This window comes from Talpa occidentalis, unplaced genomic scaffold (genome assembly GCF_014898055.3).
Source record: "Talpa occidentalis isolate TD23 unplaced genomic scaffold, MPIMG_talOcc4v2.1, whole genome shotgun sequence".
NCBI classification, from domain to species: Eukaryota; Metazoa; Chordata; class Mammalia; order Eulipotyphla; family Talpidae; genus Talpa; species Talpa occidentalis.
Window position 1 is genome coordinate 137,380,105 of NW_026555331.1, and position 21,124 is coordinate 137,401,228.

The 21,124-nt window shown below is 43.5% G+C and overlaps 1 protein-coding gene across 1 annotated transcript in view; it reads left to right on the forward strand.

Annotated features, from left to right (window-relative positions):
- The window catches only part of SND1 (staphylococcal nuclease and tudor domain containing 1), a 408,553-nt gene that overhangs the window by 16,038 nt on the left and 371,391 nt on the right, over positions 1-21,124 (forward strand). The window contains exons 2-3 of the mRNA XM_037512772.2: positions 12,632-12,781; positions 19,476-19,596. Coding sequence (XP_037368669.2) covers positions 12,632-12,781; positions 19,476-19,596 — 271 coding nt within the window. The remainder of the gene's footprint in view (positions 1-12,631; positions 12,782-19,475; positions 19,597-21,124) is intronic.

Consider the following 21,124-nt stretch of genomic DNA (forward strand, 5'->3'; position numbering starts at 1 on the left):
GCTATTAAATAAGAAAAAATATAACAATCATAGTGAATAGAATCATTGCAGAGATAATAGCATTTGCTCAGACAGGGTATCCCTTTGGGGGATTTAGGAAGTGGCTGAGGAAAGGGGAAGACAATTGAATATTGGACAGTTAATTGGGAGAGTCTCCCGATGTGGTCTGGGGTATAGATTGAAGTGGTTTCTGTAGAGAACAGAGTAGACGTGACAGCTCACAGGAAATAATTAATTGAGTGGTTAGAAATGAGTTAGGCATTCTTGAAGGAGGTAACAAGGAAAATTCGACATTTCACAGTAGGAGGACTGATGAGGGAAGCAGGCTGAAGAAAACATTCCCTGAAACAACGTGGGCTTCCTCGGGAGAACGAAGTGCTGTTGAAAGAAGTTGGAGGAGTTGCATTGAGGGGCAGAGAGACTGTGGGACATGGTGTGGCGCTCTGGGCGGGGGCGTCCTAGCTGAGGGGAGGATTAGGTGAGGGCCTGTCGCTGATGGCCGGGAGCTGGGAGGTTTTGCAGAGCGTTTAGACTACCTGTTGCTATTTGGCAGAGAGATTGGAAAAGTGTCGGTACAGCCTGTGCTCTTAACGGCTTAGCTCTTGTCAGCCTCAACAAAATTCCCTAAGCCACCAGCAGCTTAAGGACAAGGGCTGAGTTTTGTTTTTGTCCCCTCTGTCAGAGTCCAGCCCCTTGCTTGATGCACACCAGAGCCATTCATTTTCCTGAACATGCTTATCGATGAGATGCTCACCTTCTTTCTGGTCTCATTCTGGGCTCTGGGGTGATGCCAAAGATAGACGTGCTTGTTTCTCTTACAGAACTTGCAGTATAGGAGAGGAAATGAACCAAAATTTACATATTTCATGTTGTGGATTCTCTGGGAGAGAAACTGTGGTCAGGGTGTTGATAGTGTATATCTCACAAAGTCTGGGGGAAAACCTCTTTGAGCAAACAGTTTGAGCCGAATTTGCTGGAGAACATATATTCCCAAGCCAGGCAATTAGAGTGAGGAATGAAGATGTGGAAATTATCGCATCATGCATATCTGCCCCCTGAGGATCTTGTTAAAATTCAGATTCTGATTCAGTAGGTCCAGAGTAAGTCTTGGAGTTCACATTTCTAACAAACTCACTGGCGATTGCACGTCTGTAATTTCTATCCCAGGCTTTCTGTGCGGCCTTCTCACTTCTTCCTTTTTTATTCTTTTGTTTCAGTTGAAAGGTGATGGTTTCAACTGGGGTATTATTGCTCCGCCCCCAGCCCCCATCTGTAGCCATGGTGGCTGCAGTGATCTAACTGCAGTTGATTAGCAGTAGAGACTCTTATTCCTGTCTCATTTACACACAGGCTGAAAACCCTCTACTGCCTGGCACTTTGACCTGGGCAGCCTGTGTTGTAGAGCACACCAGATGTGTGGAGACAGCGGGAAAAAGCTTAAATTTTGTAAGGAAAAAAGAAAATAACATCCTAAATTTACAGTCCAATCCAGTGCCTTGCAAACTGGCATAGAGAATTTCTCTTGGTGTTTACCCAAACGTCTTTCCTCTTATTTCTTAAGTTAGAGTGGGGGACTTGGGCTTTGGCGTTTGGTAATCTGATTCTTCTTTGATAATAAAGATCAACTCCCAGGGGTAAAGAGATGACAGGTCTTCCCATAAGCCAAAAATATATTTGGTGCTCTTGCCTCTTATAGAATGTTCTCACTTAGTATCACTGAACTTCCATCAGGTGTTTCTGAAAGTGATTGAGATAGTAAGAGGTTTCTGGCTTTTCTGAAAGTAAAGCCTGGTTAGGTCACATATGTACTTTTTTAACATTCCCGCCAGATAACTAACATAGGAAGGAAGAGGGTACCTTTCTAAAATCCAAGATCCTTTTTGGAGGTGGTAGCTGTTGTCAGCTGTGAAATCCCAGAAGGTATGAATTCTGGGATTTGAAAGTGTCTAGCATTTTATTTTCTTTGGAAGAAGCAGTGAAGGGATCACATTGAAAAATGTGGTCTTTTGCATCACAATAACAGTTTGATATTCATTTTCTCATAAATTGTGTATGGAGAGAGAGGAGAGAGGGCAGGGTAGGAAGCAAGACATACTTTCAGAAACACCAGTGAGAGAGTAGTATTAGATTTTGTTTTTTCATGAGGTCCTAAAGCAGCCTTGTGAAGTTATTTTAAAAACTATTTTGATTTCAGACTTGCAGAAAAATTGCAATAATAGTGCACAGTAATTCCAGTACAAATTGCACCCAAAGTCCCCAATTGCCATGCCATCCTCTGTATTTATGACATACAGTCATTATTTGTGGTAGTTACATTCTCTGAAGTTGTAGATGCTGAATTAGTAAGCAATGAACTACTTTTCCTTTAAGAAATACAGGGTTAAATTCCTGGGGACCTCTACCTATGTTTTCATCTAGTGCTAGATGCATAACCTTGTTCTGTGTTTCTGTTTAAAGACACCTTATTTAATATGTTATTGATCCATTAACAGATAACTTATAACCAACAGCACTGTAACTCATGCCTCAATAAAAATCATCTAAAACATACTTTCTTGGGAGGACAAGTCTCTAAACTTTCTTTGTGTTTAGGAACAAACAGCTCGGGACTGTGGGGGCCAGCTGAAATCAGGAAAAGCCTGGAATACTGCAGTAATTTTTCCTTAATAGTCTGACTACTTGACCCTAACCATTTTGTCATCTATTAGTGATAAGCTTTTTTATGTTCTGGACTCAATTTTTGGTTCTTCCTTTGGTAATTTTTACACGTGAATGTTTCTCAGTCTGAAAAAGTTTTCTGTGGAACACGGGAATGGGTTTCTCTGAAATGACACTTCACATTTGCCTGCTGTACACTTCTTCCTGAGTTTTCTTAGAAAGAAGAGTAGCTTCACCTTGGTCTGAGGTGCTTGGCAACAGCGGAGCTCAGCAAGGGCTAGCAAGGACTGGATCCTGCAGAGACTGTCATCCTGGGAAGTCCTGGTTACTGGCTTTCTGGAGTTCAGCTCCTTCATATTAAGGATTTATTTGTTCAGGAGCTAAGTTACAGCTTTGGTGTTCTTGTATGTAAGTCACCAGGTTTTTTTTGACTTACGGTTTTCATATATTTAGTAAATGGTGTTTATTTGAAAGTACCTTGGAAAAGGCTGTGTCCTAGCCCTATGCCATAATCTGATGTTGCCACTACTATCCAAATGAGAATAATGGTGCCTGCCCAACTTCCTCAGGGCACGGCTGTGAGGAAGGAGAGGGAAGAGAGTAGGAAGGGAAGGGAAGAGAGATGAGTGTTGTCTTAACATTTCTGGAGTACTCACTAAATCCTACCAACCAGAGACGACGGTAGTATTACCATCCTCATTTATAGATGAGGGACTCTCACAATGCTTGGAATGATTGTCACTTGAATTTCTGTGCAAACCCAGGACTCTCTGATGTCATGGGAGGCTATGTTCAGGACCGACTGAAGACATGATGTTTACTACCACTGAGGAGGAGATTGGGCATAAGCACTTACGTGGAGGGGGCATCTTAGCTAACTCAATTTTATTTTTTTTTTTATTTATTTTTTTTTTTTATAGAGGCATGCTTTATTTATTTATTTATTTGTTTGTTTGTTTTGTTTATACATGCACTGGGTACAGTCAGAAGCGCGGGAGGGTGAGAGAATTCACCAGAGCCAGAGCGGGGAGCAGAGCAGGCAGAAGGACTGAAGTACACTGCTGAGGGGAGCAGCGGGCGGCAGGAGAGGTCTGCACACCATGTGGGACCCTCCTCTGGTGGCCGGGGAGCAGCCGGGGATCGAACCAGCGCCACAGAGGCTGCGGGCAGCTTCGCAACCCAGTGCTCAACCGCTGCGCCACCGGGGAGGCCCCTAACTCAATTTTAGGTTATTTAATTCTTTCTGATTGAATTCAGTGGTCGGAGAATTTATTTTGATACTTCTTTTAGAATCTCCAGAGGAAATGTTTATCTTTTTCTGTTGTACATACTCTCCCAGTCTTTACTACAGAACACACTTAGAGTGATTGTATATAACAATATTGCCTAATGTTTATTGGGTTGTTGTTAACTTAGTTTTTTTTATTATATATTTTTTAAAGATTTATTTATTTATAGAAGCACTGGGTACAGTCAGTAGTGTGGGAGGGTGAGAGAATTAACCAGAGCCAGAGCGGAGAAGAGAGCAGGCAGACTGACGAAGTACACTGCTGAGGGGAGCAGCGGGCGGCAGGGGAGGTCTGCGCACCATGTGGGACCCTCGCCTGGTGGACGGGGATCGAACCGGCCCTGCAGAGGCTGCGGGCAGCTTCGCAACCCAGCGCTCAACTGCTGCGCCACCGGGGAGGCCCTGTTAACTTAGATTTCATTCTATATTTGTTTTATAAATGAGGAAACTGAGGCTAATAGAAAGCCAATCAAATGACTTTCACAGGTCACTGCTGACATTGGTTTGATTCCGAAACTAAATTCTTACTGCCATATGCCACTATTCCTTCTCCGATTATAAAAATGAGCAGTTTGTATAACTTGAAGTGCTAGTCCAGAATTTATTTTTGCTGTGCACTTGCTGTTTAGACTACCATGAAACCAGTTTCATCTCACTCCCTTGTCATAATGTTTTATATAAGGGGTTGGCAGACTTACTCTGTAAAGGGCCAGGTAGTAAATATTTTAGGCTTTGCTGGCCATACAGTTTCTCTCAGTAACTACTCAGTCTCTGCTCCAGGGCAAATACAGCTATAGACAATTATGGAAATGAATGAGGTTGGCCATGTTCCAATAAACTTTATTTATGGACACTGAAATTTGAATTTCATACTCTTTTCATATGTTATGTGATATCCTTCCTTTGGTTTCCTCCCTTCCCCCCACTCCCAACCATTTAGAAATGATCTTAGCATAGTTCTTTTTAGCTTAGGCCATACAAAAACAGGTGGTAGGGTGGACTTGGCTAGTAGGCTGTAGTTTGCCAATTCTGCTTTTTATAATTTCTTCCTTTGTGTCTCCTATTTGGTGATTCTTTTGTAATTTTGGATTCTGAGTCTCTCTGCTTGCCTTGCATATGGTAGTATTTAATAAACGTTGGCTTGATTTGGGGGCAGCCAGCTCATGGAAGCTTGCTAAGCGATTTAGTCTCTGACACCTGCTCCTCTGGCACATGTAAGTGGAGATTTTAATTGGGGAAAGATTGAATCAGTAGATAGCCTCCGATACTGTTTTAACACGTCTGTTCCTCAAATGCTTGTCTGTGCACGTGGCCAGTGAAACATTGGAAACAGACACTTCAGGTCTAGTTCTTGCTCTGCCATCAATACGTCGTAGCCTTAAGCTACTTACCTTGCTTGTCTTGCTTGCAGATTCTCCCTCTGTAAAATATATGAAAGGGCCCAGAGGAGATGGTGTCTCTAGCTGCCCTCTCCCTGCGGATGGCAGTTCTAGTCCTTCTGAGACTTACACTCCCCTGTTTCCAGACTGAGACACAATTTGCGGCACAGCTGACCCAGGAGCACCACTTAATGTGTGTGTCTGCTGAAGGTGTTAGCACATCCAGAGCAACAGAAATGGCAGCCATGAGGCTGTGACTCCAGTTCATTGTGTTTGAGTGCTGGGCCATCTAATTTCAGTTTGCCTCTTGGCCTTGCCAGAAGAAAGAAAAAGCTGGCTGGGTTGGCGAGTATTCTGGGAAAGACCTCCTGGACCACACAGCTCATGTTCTTTTGGGTTTGCTTGTTCTTTGTCTAAATGACTTCTTAATTTTCAAGAGATGGTTCTTCCTGTGGAGGAAACAGTTCTGGCTGCCAGGAAGCTTTTTTTCTGATAGACTTTCTGAAATTTCTCCCAATCTAGTTTCTGTTAGCTACCCTTGCTTTAATTCTACTTTCTTTGTGAAAATGTATCTAGTGAAAATCTTGCCTGCTCTTCCCACAACCACTTCTCCCCCTTCCCCTGCGGGTATTTTCAGTGCTGCCTCGGATGGCTCTGCAGACCCGGACCTTCCAGCCTGGTGACTTTCCTGGGCCTCTTTTCTGTGCCCAGGAGGAAAAGAGGGAGTTCATTCTACCTGCTTTACTATCAAAAAAAACTTGTATTGTTTTCAGCCATTTATAGCCTTCTTGGAGCTTTGTAGATTTCACAGAAGTTCTTCTTCCTTCTGATGACTTCTATCTTGTCATTTCTAGAAAACTTGCAAGTTTATAGTAGCCCTCCTCTCTGCTGTGAATCGCTGTGCCTGATTTTTGGCTCTCAGTTAGCTTCCTTTAAAAAAATTCTTTTTTTTGTTAATGTCATTCAGCTAAGCATCTAATCCTCCTGAAAGAATTCGGACACCTTCTGAAGTGAACTACACATTGTTTTCGAACTTCCATATTGCACCATGAAATATTTTTAAAATGAATTAAAATCACATCCCTTAAAATGAATCCCTTTAAAATATATAATTCATTGTTTTACTGGATTCATACAGCTATCGCCACTGTCTAATTCTAGAACTTTTTTGATACACAAAAGAATAAATAAAAACCTTGTACCCATAGCAGTCATTTGATATTCTCTCCTCCAGTCATCCCTTGGGAACCACTGATCAACTTTCTGTCTCTATGGATTTGTCTATTCTGGACATTTCATTTAGTGAAATTCTTCATTATGTGGCTTTTCCTGTCTGATTTCTTTCACTTGGCATTATGTTTATGTTTTCAAGATTCATCCGTGTTGTAGCATCACCCAGTACTTCATTTCTTTATTTCTGGATATTCCATTTTATGGATAGCTTACATTGTATTTATTCATTTATTACTTGATTGACATTTGGATTGTTTCCACTCTTTTTAGCTGTTATGAATAATTTTGCAGTGAACACTTGTATACAAGTTTTTGTAGGGACATACATGTTATTTCTCTTGGGTGTATACCTAGACGTGGAATTGCTGCTCATAATAACCCTTTGTTTAACTTTTGAGGGACTGCGGACTGTTTTCCAAAGTGATTACATCACCAACAGTGCATAAAGTTCTAATTTCTTCACACCTTTGTCAACATTTGCTGGTCTGTCTCATTGGCTGTAGTCATCCTAGTGTCTGTGAGGTGATGTGTTATTGTGGTTTCATTTGCATTTCCCTTGTGACTAATGCTGAATATCTTCATATGCTTATTGTTAATATGTATATCTTTGGATAAATGTTTATTCAAATTCTTTACCCATTTTTAATTGTCTTTTTATTATGATAATTTTTTATTTAGATACTAGATCCTTATTAGAGCTAATTCGATGTTCTCAGCTAAATAAGATTCCATTCTCAGGCCAAGACGACTTCTGTTCTTGGACTGTGAAAATATCACTGGCTTTATTGATATACTCATGGAATTCTGTACCATCACTTTCTTTGTTTAAGAATAGTGTGGTCAGGCTTTTATAAGAAATTTTCTATTGTTTTGGTATCTGTGGTCTGGGGATTTAAAAGCTCAACATACCAAATCATTTATCATTATCTAGTGGTAGATTTAACTTGGCGTTCCTGTTGCTGGGCAACATTTTAGTAGCTGCCCATAAAGTGTCTCTCTGTAGGTAAATCACACAGTGCAACTAGAAGTGGGTTTGAACAGTTTGAGTTCCCATTTTCCTTCTCAGCTGGGCTTTTCAGCCTTTGTCACCATCCAGCTTGTGCCCAGGAGCCAGGTCCTCTGAATCACACTGCGTCCCCCAGCAACCTTTATTGGCAGAGCGGAGAAATGTCTAATCCATAACCTCAATCAAACTAACTCATTGTGACAGCTGTTTTCACAAACCTCCTGCTGTATCAGGTAGGACTAGGATCGTTTTTCTAGAATATGTCATTTTATTAATATAATTGGATAAAGCAGTTACCATATGACTTGCTTTCTATGCCCTATAAATTAGCAATTAAGGATAATTACCACATCCGTGAAAGTTTGCAACATGAATCAGTACTGCTTTGGCAGAACAATTACCCATGACAGTTTCCTCTCAATCTTAACATTATTCTTCTGAAATTAAAATTCTGATAAACAAACAATATATTAACTTATTATGTTGGTTGTTGCTGTTTCCCCCCCGCCACTCTCAACCCCCCTCTTCAGTGTCAACTCTCCAGGAGAAGACAGTTTTGTCTATTTCGTTTCAGTGAGGTCTGGCTCATAGTAGCCACTCAGTACATTTGTGTCAAATTAATCAATGAAGACATGAGTCCTTCAGTGAAATGAAATTATAAAAATAGCTTTCAGAAAGGAAACAGGACCTGTTTTGGTGCTATATGTGATAGAAGTTAGATATGTAGATCTCTTTCATATTTTACTTAATGACATGTTAAGTATTTTTTTCCCCCAGAAGCTATATTGCTCCTTGGCTTTATTTGGTGGGGAACTGAAAGTTAAGAGAAGGCCATTCAATATTACTCAGCTATCAAAAAAGATAAACACATGCAGTTTGCAGCAACATGGATAGAGCTGGAAGGGATCATGCTCAGCGAAATAAGCCAGAAAGAAAAAGAAAAATACCGGATGGTCTCACTCATAGCCAGAATTTAAAAAACCTAAATAAGGGATCAGGAAAAAGACTAATTAATGCAAAGTAAAAATCAAAATCAACAAGCAACTATAAACCAGAGACACACTACGGGGCGGGGCGGGGGGGGGGCGCGGCGGAGAGAGGAAGGATTAGGGTCAAAATAAGGGGGGGTGTGCAATTGTATGGGGAATATAACCAAAATGAAAATGCATACATTGTGCAAAAATGAAAAATGATGTAAGAATTGTATAAAATAAAATATTTTTTAAAAAAGAGAAGGCCATTCAATTTTTTTATTGAGGAAGAGCTTGAGTGAAGACTTCACAGGGAGGGGACTTCCTCCACCTGGAGGAAGTTTAACAGGACCTCAAAGATGAAGTGGAGATAGCAAGAAGTGGCGCAGTGTGTTTTGATCTAGTAAACTAGATTCCCTGGGGAAGGATGGGTCTATTTTAACTCTTATAAATAGTAGGAAGGAGATGAGTTTCTTCTTATAGATGGGTTTCTCCTTTCATAATGGTGTGCAGCCAGCCTTTCTGCCTCTCCACCAAGGCTAGACCACGAGGAGAGTGGTACAGAGGAAAGATTTATACCTGTTCGTCCTTTCTTCTTGGGGGAGTAGGCATAGCTACCAGAGTACATGCCTGTTCTTGTTTAGGAGATTGAATTGGTGACTGCTGCTTGAATTTATGTATGCAACAGTAAGAACGATGTAGAGCAGTTTATAAGGAAGTCATCTATCTCGATTAATAATTCCAGCATTGACTCTGGTCTTGCATGTGGTGAAGCAATGCAAAGTTCTGACAGATTGTGTTCAGAATAGTATTCAGGGAGAGGGGAAGTTTTATTGGTACAAAGGAAGTTTTGGAAAATTCCCGCCAAAGTCCCTAATGAGACCAGGATGTTACAAACTCATTGTTGCAGGGATCTAGTTTACTAGATAGCAATAATACCTTTTTAAGGGGAACGTGGGGTTCTTCTCATTAGCCATTTTGTTCTTGAGCGTTCCAGTGCCTTTTGTTATACTTGAGAAGTAAACACTGTTTCCTAACTTGGGTCAATGCTCACTTCTCAGTCCTCATCAGCCAAGGTGATTGGTCTTGTAAATAGGCCTTAACTCAGGCCTCCCTGGTGGTGCAAGGGGTTAAGTTGCAGCACTATGAAGCTATGTGCAGCCACTGCAGCATGAGTTCAGTCCTGTTCAGGGAGCTACCCACATGGTGCAGCAGATCCCACCTGTCTCACCCGCTGTTCCCCTCAGCAGTATATTTCATTCAGTCTGCCTGCTCTGTTCCCCATTCTGTCTCTGGTGAATCCTCTCACCCTGCCCCCCCCCCACACCTCTGGCCTGTACCCCAGTTCTTGTATGCATCAATAAGTAAATCTTTAAAAAAAATAGGCCTTAACTCTTCTTACTTGGACTTCCCAAGAGGTACTAGGAGTGCTCTACCTTTTGTGAACTCTAGCAAGAGCAGGCATCGGAGACAGGTGCTCTGGTTTGTATGCTGTGTGTAGCTCGGCTCTCCAAGCCCTGTTTGGAATTTGTGCATCAATGATTTCAAGTGCAGGTGGGTATTTTGCAACATGCTTTTTGGCTTCTGCCACTTGTGAAGAATTGGTTGAGTAAATCAGGGTCAAGTTCTTTTCCGTTTCATCCTTAGGCCCTTCTTAGTTCAGGAACTTCAGGCATCCTTGCCATAGTATACCTGTCCTTTCCTGGCTTCACTTTATTTGAGAGCTTGTCTTTTTAGAACAACAGTTCCCTGGGATGATGCCCAGTGCATGGGGTTTCGGGAAAGGCTGTTCACAAGGATATTTGGCTGGAGGCATAGTTTAATTTCTGGCAACACTTGATCAGAAAGGGTAAAAATGAAAAGCATGTCTTCTAACTAAGGAAAAGTCTTTTATCATGGGTGTCACTCCGTAGTCAGGGAGGAGGAAGAGTGCATTAGACCAGGGTTTGTGTGTGTAAGGTACTGGGCGTACTGAGACATGTAGTCAGAGCACTGTTAAGAAAATGGAATGTGCTTATTTGTTGGACAGTTTTTATAAAAAGATAGAATGGATGAAGTGAACGGTGGCACATTTCTACGATGGAATACTGTGCAGCCAGAAAGTGAATGAACTAGTGTTTCACATCAACAGGAGTGTTTCACACACACATACCCCCACCCCTAAATCAAGTCTTGCTTGGTCCATACGGTAGACGGAACTTATATACAGGATTCAGAAATAAGACATGCAAACTGTATCGCGTAGAGATAGACGCATAGATGTAACTGCACAGAAAAGCAAAGGGGGGAGGGGTGGTTGTCATGGGTCAGGATAATGGGGGTGGTCAGGAAGAGGGACTGCAACAGAGGGGCACAGGGAATCGAGGTCCTGTCAGTCTTCTCCGTCTTCACTGGGTGGTGGTTATTTAATTGTTTGCTTCTTATTCTTTAATATGTATGTGTATTTTTTTTTTTAAGATTTATTTATTTATTCATACAAGCACTGGGTACAGTCAGAAGTGCGGGAGGGCGAGAGAATTCAGCAGAGCCATATCGGGGAGCAGAACAGGCAGACTAATGAAATACACTGCTGAGGGGAGCAGCAGGCGCGGCAGGAGAGGTCTGTCGCGCCACGTGGGACCCTTGCAGGTGGCTGGGGATTGAACCGGTGCTGCAGAGGCTGCGGGCAGCTTCGCATCCCAGTGCTCAACCGCTGTGCCATCAGGGGAGGCCCAATATGTATGTATATTGTAAGGCACTTCTGTATTTAAATTTAACAATTTAAAGCATCAGGTGAGGTGGAGCGGTAAGGGGGAAATGCCTGCTAAGCCAGAGCGCACAGGAGGGCCTTTCCTCTTTCTTCCTTGATCCTGCTCCCTTGCCAAAGACGGTTCTGGGCTCGTCTCCCACACAGCTCCACTTTGGCAGTCCTCGGCCAGCTTTCTAGCTTCTCACCTTGCAGCAGCAGTTCTTGTTCTGAAGCATGCAGGTGAGCGTCTTTGGGATCTAGTGAAGCCCGTGTTGGAGCCCACCTGTTCACTAAGTCATGCCTCACCGAGCAAAGACAAGTTGCAGAGCTTGGAGTTTATTTTTTCTGTACACTTTATTTTCTCCTATTTGATTTCATAGTTCTTTCTGCCCAGTGGATATTTTAATGATAAATACCAGTGAACTTCAGAGCGTTTCACAGTAGTAAGTGGGTTCTATGCCTGCTCCTTTGGTTAGAAGAACAAAAGGAGCAACTGTGCTAGGGAGCCTTACCTTCTTATTTTCTCATTCAGTCATCCAGTTTTAGATGCTGGCTGTGTTTTTTGCTTGGCCTGGCCCAACAGCCCTGCCTGCATTTGAAGTGCTGGTGCTGGGCTCTGGCTGCACTGCTTCCTTGTGGGGTTCATTCAGCCCCTTCCAGTGTGTGTGTGTGGACCTCTCCCTTCAGCTTTGTCCTTGAAGCCTCCTGTTGCCTGCTTCCATCCTCAACTGGAATGTGTGGATGGGGACGCTAACTTCTTAATAATTAAAAAGAACCCAGGTGGTGGCACTGACTGGGGTGCAGTGACAAAGGCTGTTAAGCTCCGTAACTCTCGTGCCTCCTTCCAGTCTGTTTTCTGACTTTTAATTCCTGCTTACATTTCTGGGCCCATTATTTCAGAATTTAACCTAAGGTTTTATATAGGCATTTATCTTATAAGATTAAAAATATGGCCTCCCTGGTGGCGCAGGGGTTAAAATGCAATCTGTGAAACAATTCGCAGCCACTGCAGCGCGAGTTCGATTCCCGGCCGGACAGGGAGAAATGGTGGGACAGACCTCCCCTGTCTCACCTGCTGCTCCCCTCAGCAGTGTACTTCAGTCCGTCTGCCTGTTCTGTTCCCCGCTCTGTCTCTGGTGAATCCTCTTGCCCCGCATGTCTGGCCTGTACCCCAATTCTTGTATAAAAATAAATAAATCTTTAAAAAAAAGATTAAAAATAATCCTGTTCACATCATCTTTTAACAAGTATTTGAGTGCCCCCAGGGTGCCTAGTACTGTTTGAGACACTAGGGATATAGTGGTAAAGTACTTTATTGAAGTGATACTACCTGATAGTGCCGCTAATTTCTTTTTTCCTCCCCCTTAGGTCCTGTCAGGGTGCGCCATCATCGTCCGAGGGCAGCCTCGTGGTGGGCCTCCGCCTGAGAGGCAGATCAACCTGAGCAACATCCGAGCTGGAAACCTCGCCCGCCGGGCAGCAGCAGCTCAGCCTGATGCAAAAGATACACCTGATGAGGTAGGTGCAGCCCGGGCCTCTTGACCCTGGGCTGAGTTAAAGCCCCCTCTCCTTGATTAATACACTCATTTTTTCCTGTGTATTATCGGGGACTGATGGCTCTGGACACCCACAATGTCTTGCATCACTACACATTCATGACCTTCTGCTCTTTGAGGTTGCATTCGTTCTGGGAGAATTCTTACCAGTTTGCTTGAATTTTTCATTCACAGCCAAAATGCAGAAGGATACTATAGTAGGGCAACCAGGTACAGGGCGGGCATTGGGGACAACCAAGCCTCCCAACCCCCTGTGAATCTTTACACTTTTTCCCTGGGTTCTCTCTGGCGGTTCTCACCTCTTCTGTACTCAGGCATCCTCTCGTAACTGTCTTGCCGCCTGGGTCTCTGAGTGTCGCCGCCCTTATAGCGCTGATCTCTAGGCTCAGCTGTGCCCACTTACGCATGCCCACACCCATACTCCAGGTGTCTGATCCCAAGCGCCTTCTGCAGCAGCAGGATCAAGGCTGCAGGTGATAGGCACAAAGGCTAGTGGCTTAAAAAGCTGATTAACTCATTTACCCTATAGTTATGCAGTGAAAAATCTAGTTTGTCTCTAGCCTTTCTCCTGAGGGGCTGCTTATGGTTTATGGGTGTCTTGTGTCTCCTTCCAGAGATGTTATCTCCTACACAGGCACACTCATTGTCATCAGTGGAAGCCTTGTAGAAATGCTGGGCCTGTGCTTTATTCTACATTCTTAAGCTGGGATCCATGTATCCCGTAAGGTATCTGTGAACTCCATCCATGATTGTTTGCAAAATTTTTTACGGAAGGGATTTTTACTCAGTTTTTCAAGGCAACTTGTGACACAGTAGCAGTCAAGAACCGTTGTGTTAGCGATTTGAGAACTTTCTTCTGAGCTTTTGCCCCACCACCCTCTCCATTCCCTGTGCCCAACCTCCAGTGGTTGGCCACCTTGCCGCCCTTGTGGTCTGCCTTAGATGCCTTACGTTTTTGTCTCCAGGCGGCTGCTGTGAATCCTGATTCTGGCATTTAGTAGTTACCTTGGCTCTTAAACTTCGAAATATCAGTTCTTGTCTTCTTTAGTAATGCTTTTAACTATCAAAAATGAAATTTGTAGATTCTGATTGTCTTTTGTCCCAACTTGATGGTGTTGGGCGAAGAGTTTCCTTCTCCTTTCTGCCAAAGATATGAGGAAGAATAAATACTACAACTAAGGGGGCTCTTTTATTAAAGGAAAACATTTGTTATTTTTCCCCATCACACTAATGGGCATTTTGTTTGAATTAAGAGGAAGGTAGGGGATGGGCAAAAAAAGGTGAAGTAATGTTAGGGAAATTTACCCATATTTCTGCTGATAACAGTAATTAGATTGTTGGGCTAATGACCAGATCAAAGTAATTTCTTTTTCATTGGTCCTCCATTAGCGGCCAAAGGTATTAGGAATAATGATGGTATATATCTCAGGGTTACTCAGATGACACAAAATGCTGAGCACTTGCCTGTAGAGAACGTAATAAATGTTATTGGTGGCGTTCGCTGCTGTTATCTGTTAATTTCTGCTACTACAGCTACCCCCTAATACTGCCAGGCCAAGTGCAGAAAATTGAATCCTCCCTCAGCACTTTTTAAATTTTGGATGCTAAGTACTTTTCTTGACCAACATTTTGAATAGTTCTTTTCTTTTCAATTTTGTGTTGTATAATGGCCTGACTGCTTCTGAAAGAAGAGTGTTGACCCTGGCTGGCTGGAACTGATCAAGTTCATCTCCAGAGAAGATGAAGAGGCAGTGTAGCCTCAAAGAAAGAAGGGTTGAGTTTTAATTTCCTGTTTTGTGGATGAGAATCTAGGGCAGAGAAACACAAGGCCAGTTGGAACTTGTCCTAAAATATCTTAACTGTATCCTATGTAACAGTACAATAAAATCTTACCAGAACTATCCTAGCTACAAGAACACCATGTAATCTGATCCCAGCTCTCACTGTAGTTTTATATATTTATATAGTTCAGTGTTTTTTCTCTTCCAGAACAGTTTAGTCTAAGTTTCTCTGAGTAACTTAAAGGTCCCTGCAACATGAGGTATTTGCTAGCTACATATTTCACTTTTCCTCAGCATTCCTCTGCCCTAAGAACCCACTCGCTCTTTTTCCTGCTGAGCTGCTTTTCCTCTTAGCATGCCTCTGAAGCTGCCTTGACTCAAGTTAGCAGCGATGCCAACTAGTAGCTTGAACCTGGTTTCCCTCCCCCTCTCTCCAATATCAAGCCTTCATCAAGACCTAGAGTTTCTGCCTCCTTAAAACCTCTCTTCTCCATCTTTGAAACTTCATTACTACTCCTATAGTTCTTTCATTCAACCCTGATAATGTGCTTGGAATACAGAAATAAGTCTTGTTGCTTTCATTCCTCTTCTTTGTGCCCCCAGATCTTTTTGAAACATAATTTCATTTATTCCTTTGCTTTGTATTACAGCTGCCTCAGTGATTTTCTTTAACTTTTAAAAATATCACATTTATTGTGATTTTTTTTTTTTTGGATTGAGGAAACCTTATAGTAGAACCTAAGTTTCAGATGTGCATCACTGAAAAGCAACATGTCTTTGTGATTCTGTCTGCGATGGATCTTAGTGCCTTCACCTGAGATAGACGCCCATTTGACTTTTGGTCTTCTCTTTTTGAAGTGTCTCTGGGATGCTGATTTCCAGCCATGAGGAAGTCCTCATTGCTTTTCCAATGCTGAGGAGTCTTGCCCACTTACACCTTGCTGAAGCTACTCTGTCCTCTGGGGTTCCTTTTCCACCTGTGTCCTGGTGCAGTCCTGCTCTCTTAAGACTCGGCCTCATGAGACACGACACCTGGCCTCTCCTGTCATTATCCTAGTTTTGTGCTGTCACACATTCAGAGCATTTCGTCCCATGTCCACATGTCTTTCTGTCATAGATTGTAAGCTCCTCGAATGGAGGGATTGTATTTCTCTTCTCTGTTCTTATGCCCACCATTGCCTGACATGAAGCAGGTGTACTGTGAATAAACATGTAAGTGAATTATGAGGGGGAAAAAACCTGAGCTTCTCCTTTTTGGGCATCAGTCAATGGTGGAATGAGCCATTACTCTTTCTCTCTGACTTTCTTTGTTTTGGAACATGTTTTTCACATTCGAATGGAGCCAAGGACGTTATCGCCCATTGGCTTTCTTTGTATCACTGTCCCAAATATCATTTACTTGACTATTCCCTGCCTTCCTTCGCGATAACATCTTTCAGAGACACTCAGCTCTCTCCTAAGTCCTGTGACAATAAAAGCAGCTCCACTATATGTCCCCAGCCGTCACTGCCCTGTTCCAGGCTAATCCTCGGCGTTGCCTAGCTACTGCAGGCAGCCTGGATACTGCATTGATGGGCACTGTGGGAATTATGTATTTATTTCTCACAGATTTATTGAGCTCTTACATGTGAAACTCTGTGTTGGTTTCATGGAAAATCACAGTCCTACATTCAGTGGGCCTTTGAGAATTGGGGTGATGGGAGAGAGATAGCAGAGGGTTTACATTTATAGCTGGCAGTGGGAAATAGAAGAGAAGGAGGGTCAAGAAGTATTGAGCTTTGAGCCATGTACAGAAGTAGCTAGTTTAAGATTTTATATTGTCAGGGATTTGATCTTGTTCAGTTAGTTCACTTTTTGGGTATCTGGCCCAGAGAAAACATTGGAATTTAAAAAATCCCATTTCATGGGCCTCCCTGGTGGCGCATGGGGTTAAACACCACACTATGAAGCAATTCGCAGCCTCTGCAGCACGAGTTCGATGCCCGGCCGGCCAGGGAGCATCCCACATGGTGTCTTGCCCACTGCTCCCCTCAGCAGTGTATTTCAGTTAGTCTGCCTGTTCTGTTCCCCGCTCTGTCTGTGGTGAATCCTCTCACCCCGCACTCCTCTGGCCTATACCCCAGTTCTTGTATCCATAAATAAATAAGTCTTTAAAAAAAATCCCATTTCGGGCCTCCCCGGTGGCGCAGCGGTTGAGCGCTGGGTTGCGAAGCTGCCCGCAGCCTCTGCGGCGCCGGTTCGATCCCCGGCTGCTCCCTGGCCAACGGAGGAGGGTCCCACATGGCGCGCAGACCTCTCCTGCCGCCCGCTGCTCCCCTCAGCAGTGTGCTTCGGTCCTTCTGCCTGCTCTGCTCCCCACTCTGGCTCTGGTGAATTCTCTCACCCTCCCACGCTTCTGACTGTACCCAGTGCATGTGTAAACAGAACAAACAAACAAACAAACAAAAAATAAATAAAACATGCCTCTATAAAAAAAAAAAAAAAAATCCCATTTCACTGTGGGAGACATCAGAACCTTGATAGGGTCTAGAGCACAAAGCAGGCAGCTGGATTGCCTCGTGTTGGGCATTCTAAAGGGAAGAAAAAAATCTGGAGTCTCAACTACTTTGAGATAATTGCTTCTTAGATGGAGCTCTGAAGACCACACCTACTCTTGTGAGCCATTCTGGACCTTATTTGAGAAATGCTGTGAGCAGATTCCCCTATGCTTGACTCTTAGACTGATTCTGGGAGATTCTATGGGACAGTCTTCAGGACAGGTCACTGTCCTCTGTGTTGGATACTTGAACGAGAATTTTCACTGGGAATTGCTCAGTCATCCTTTCCTGAGTCTCCTGATCAGTTATTAAATTTGTTGAGCCCTGATGTACTACAGATTGAGAAGGCTGGTATGAGAAAGGAAGATTACAGAAACTGGAATCTTTTTCTTAAAGGATTAGGTATCATCATTATGTCCTTTCAAGACCCCCTAGTGTGGCTTTCTCTTAGGGGTCAGTGCTAACTGTGAAACATGCTCCTGCAGTACGCCTTCTAAAAGCTTTCAGCAATTCTGCCTGGTTGGTAGAAATTGGGGGTTTCCACACGCAGGCTAGGTATTTCCTTGTGGACTAACCCTTGATAAATGAAATTTTACCAGTCTTGACTTCCTTTAGGAGAACTTGTTCTGTTAGAGCTTTTCCAAGTATTTCGGAAAGCAGGTGTTACTGAATTTTACATTTTAGCAAAACACTCAAAATGGAATCGTAAACACGAGCTCTCTAGTTGAGGATGTTTATAGAAGTAATAAAAATGTAGGAGGCTGTTCAGTACTATTCCCTTATGTGAGTGGTAATTGGTCAATCAATTGGTAATTGATTATTTATCAATCATCAGACTCTTTAATTTTTGGGGGTTGGGGCACAAGGTACATTGAGACACAAATCTGGAGACTCCTTATTGCTGAATGATTAGTTCCTTTGCTCTTTGGTGCTTTGAGGATATAGCAATAGATGAGTGAGTACAAGCTTGTTAGAGCCTTCGGGATACCACCTCAGGACCAGTTCTTCGTGGAACCCTTCACAATGGATGTTGTATAGTAACAGTGAAGGTTTTGTGAGGACCGGCCCAGTGAGTTGGTGGACTGCCACATTTTGACAGGTTTCTGGGAAGTCATTTAGATTTTTTTTTCTTCTAGAAAACTTGTTGGATAACCCCATGGAATAATCTCCATGAGCTGAAAAGGTTAGCAGATGCTTCCTTCAGGCCACAGATGTACTATTGTGCCTTTTCTGTGTGTAGCCTGAGTTCTGTGGCTCCAAGAGATAATAGATGCCACATGCCATGCTCCCCTTTTATACTTTGAGTTTTTTCTGCACATGAGCTCCTACAGATCATTCACTCTTTGAATTCTTACCCCTTCTTCCTCATTTCTGTTCTAAGGGAACTTTGGGCGCTAAGCTAAGTCCAGACATAAATTCAAATGCCAGTGGCCACTAATTGTGACAGGGCTACTTCATAGGAGACATATCTTTCTTTGTACCATTCTAGAAGTGATAGGGCAAAACCACCCCTTGTCCATTATCTTTGAGATGCATAGAGAGCTCCTTCCCACTGTGTGGCTCTATGGTTTGCTCCTTGTGTCAGGGTCTTTAGTGGGTGAGAGGGAACAGCCACTGTTGACGAGATGATCCCTTACCAGGGCCTAGCACTGGTGTTCTCCTCAAGATTCTGGTGCAGCTTCAGACTAGAGCAAAAGTAGAAGAGGCAGTGTTTTGGGGAGAATGGTTCTTGCCCTTCTCAACTTTGTTGCTGTCCTTTTAACAGGGGGTGGGAGTAGCATATGCAAGGCTCTGACTTGAGCAGGAAGCTCACTCTGAAATAATAATAGTGTTAGAACCTTGTCCTTACTCCAATAGTGCCTTGAACTGGTTTCAGTCTAGTTTAATAGTCAGAGAAAGTGCTTTGTAAACTGGAGAGCAGCAAACAAATGGAGGTGGTAGTTGTTATTTATGACTTGCCTTTGGCTGCCTGAGCTCCTGGTACCTGGACTTGCCATTCAGAAACAGGTTGATAAATATAATGCATTGGGAATAGTGGCCAGCACATGGTTAGTGCTATAAAATTATTGGACATTATTCACAAAGTAAACTATGACTCCTAATAGGCAGTGTTGGGGGACAGTACTACCAGAAGCCTCTGGGAAACGATGAGGCCTCTTTTTGGGCCTCCTGTCACCCCTCTTTTTTCTGAGCCCCATACATGTACAACCTGCCATTTGTGCATTTCACTTTTATGTTCTCTTAAGGGCCTAGTACAGGGCCAGGATATTGAAGGAAAGAAGTTGCTGGAATGCTGTTCTAGGCAATTCTCATGTTACACATTTGTTTTGTCTTTCAGCCCTGGGCATTTCCTGCTCGAGAGTTCCTTCGGAAGAAGCTGATTGGGAAGGAAGTCTGTTTCACGATAGAAAATAAGACCCCCCAGGGACGAGAGTATGGTATGATCTACCTTGGAAAAGGTGAGTAGCAAGGAGGAGAGGACTCATTTCTCCAAGTTGGTATCTCTGAAGTTCAGCTTTCGTGGGTGGAAGACCAGCCTGAATTTTGGTGGGCGCAGCCCTTGGATGGTTCCCAGAGGTCTAATTGGAAGTGTTTTGGGTGTTGGAGCTCATGGCATGTGGCTGCAGAGCCCTGCCCCGATGTGCCTGCTCCTTGTTCACACCTGTGCATGCTTTCTTGACCTGGCTTTAGGAGATCACAGTGCAGCAGAGTGTTTTCCCCTGACTTTAGGCCATCAACTCCTGGAACTCAGTGGCTCTGTGCTTCTAGGTTATAGTGCTAATTGAATTCCTATAGATTTCCTTTTGCATCTTTTATTTCCTCTATCTATCTTGTGGTTTTTCTTCTTCTGAGAAGAAGAGACTGCCTATTAGGAGTCATAGCTTAGGGAAGAAGGTTTGTATAGGGCTTTTTTTTTTTTTTGCAAGCCATGTGTTCTGTCATGGAATGGAAGGAATGCGGACTTTGGATTTATTTATTTGTTTATTATTATTATTTTTTAAAGATTTATTTATTTATACAAGAACCGTGGTACAGGCCAGATGTGCTGGAGGGTGAGAGGATTCGCCAGAGACAGAGCGGGGAGCAGAATAGGCAGACTGACCAAAATACACTGCTGAGGGGAGTAGCAGGAGAGACAGGAGAAGTCTGCTGTGCCATGTGGGATCTCGCTGGCCGGGATCGAACCCGCGTTGCAGAGGCTGCGGACAGCTTCACAGTGCTGCGCTCAACCGCTTGCACCACCAGGGAGGCCCTTGGATTTATTTAGATGCGGCTTAGGGCCCTGACTCTTCTCCAGTGTACCCTTACTCAGCCCTCAACTTAACCTCTGCACCCCTGTTGTAGTTTTTTCATTTGTAGGTTATTGAGAGAGTCTGAAGAGATAGCATATGTAAAGTACCTTGCTCTGGCTTGGTGTGTGCGCTTAATAAATATATATATATGTGTATGTGCACATCTGCACCTATTGTTTAGCTGAGTCAGGTGGCTGTGGGATGGTATTCTGATCTTTTTTGGATTGGGTGGAGGAACAGTAAGATTGAGAAATGTAGTTTGAACTGAAATACTGAAAGATTTGGTAGAATGTTCTTGATAAAAGCAGCCAGGGGAGGGCCTCCCCGGTGGCGCAGCGGTTGAGCGCTGGGTTGCAAAGCTGCCCGCGGCCTCTGCAGCGCCGGTTCGATCCCCGGCTGCTCCCCGGCCACCGGAGGAGGGTCCCACATGGCGCGCAGACCTCTCCTGCCGCCCGCTGCTCCCCTCAGCAGTGTGCTTCGGTCCTTCTGCCTGCTCTGCTCCCCGCTCTGGCTCTGGTGAGTTCTCTCACCCTCCCGCGCTTCTGACTGTACCCAGTGCTTGTATAAATCAATCAATCAATCAATCAATCAATCAATCAATCAATAAAATCTTTAAAAAAAAAAAAAAAGCAGCCAGGGGAATACAGTGGTAGTTGTGTTTATATTGACTTATTCGGGGAGCAGATTTTTTTTT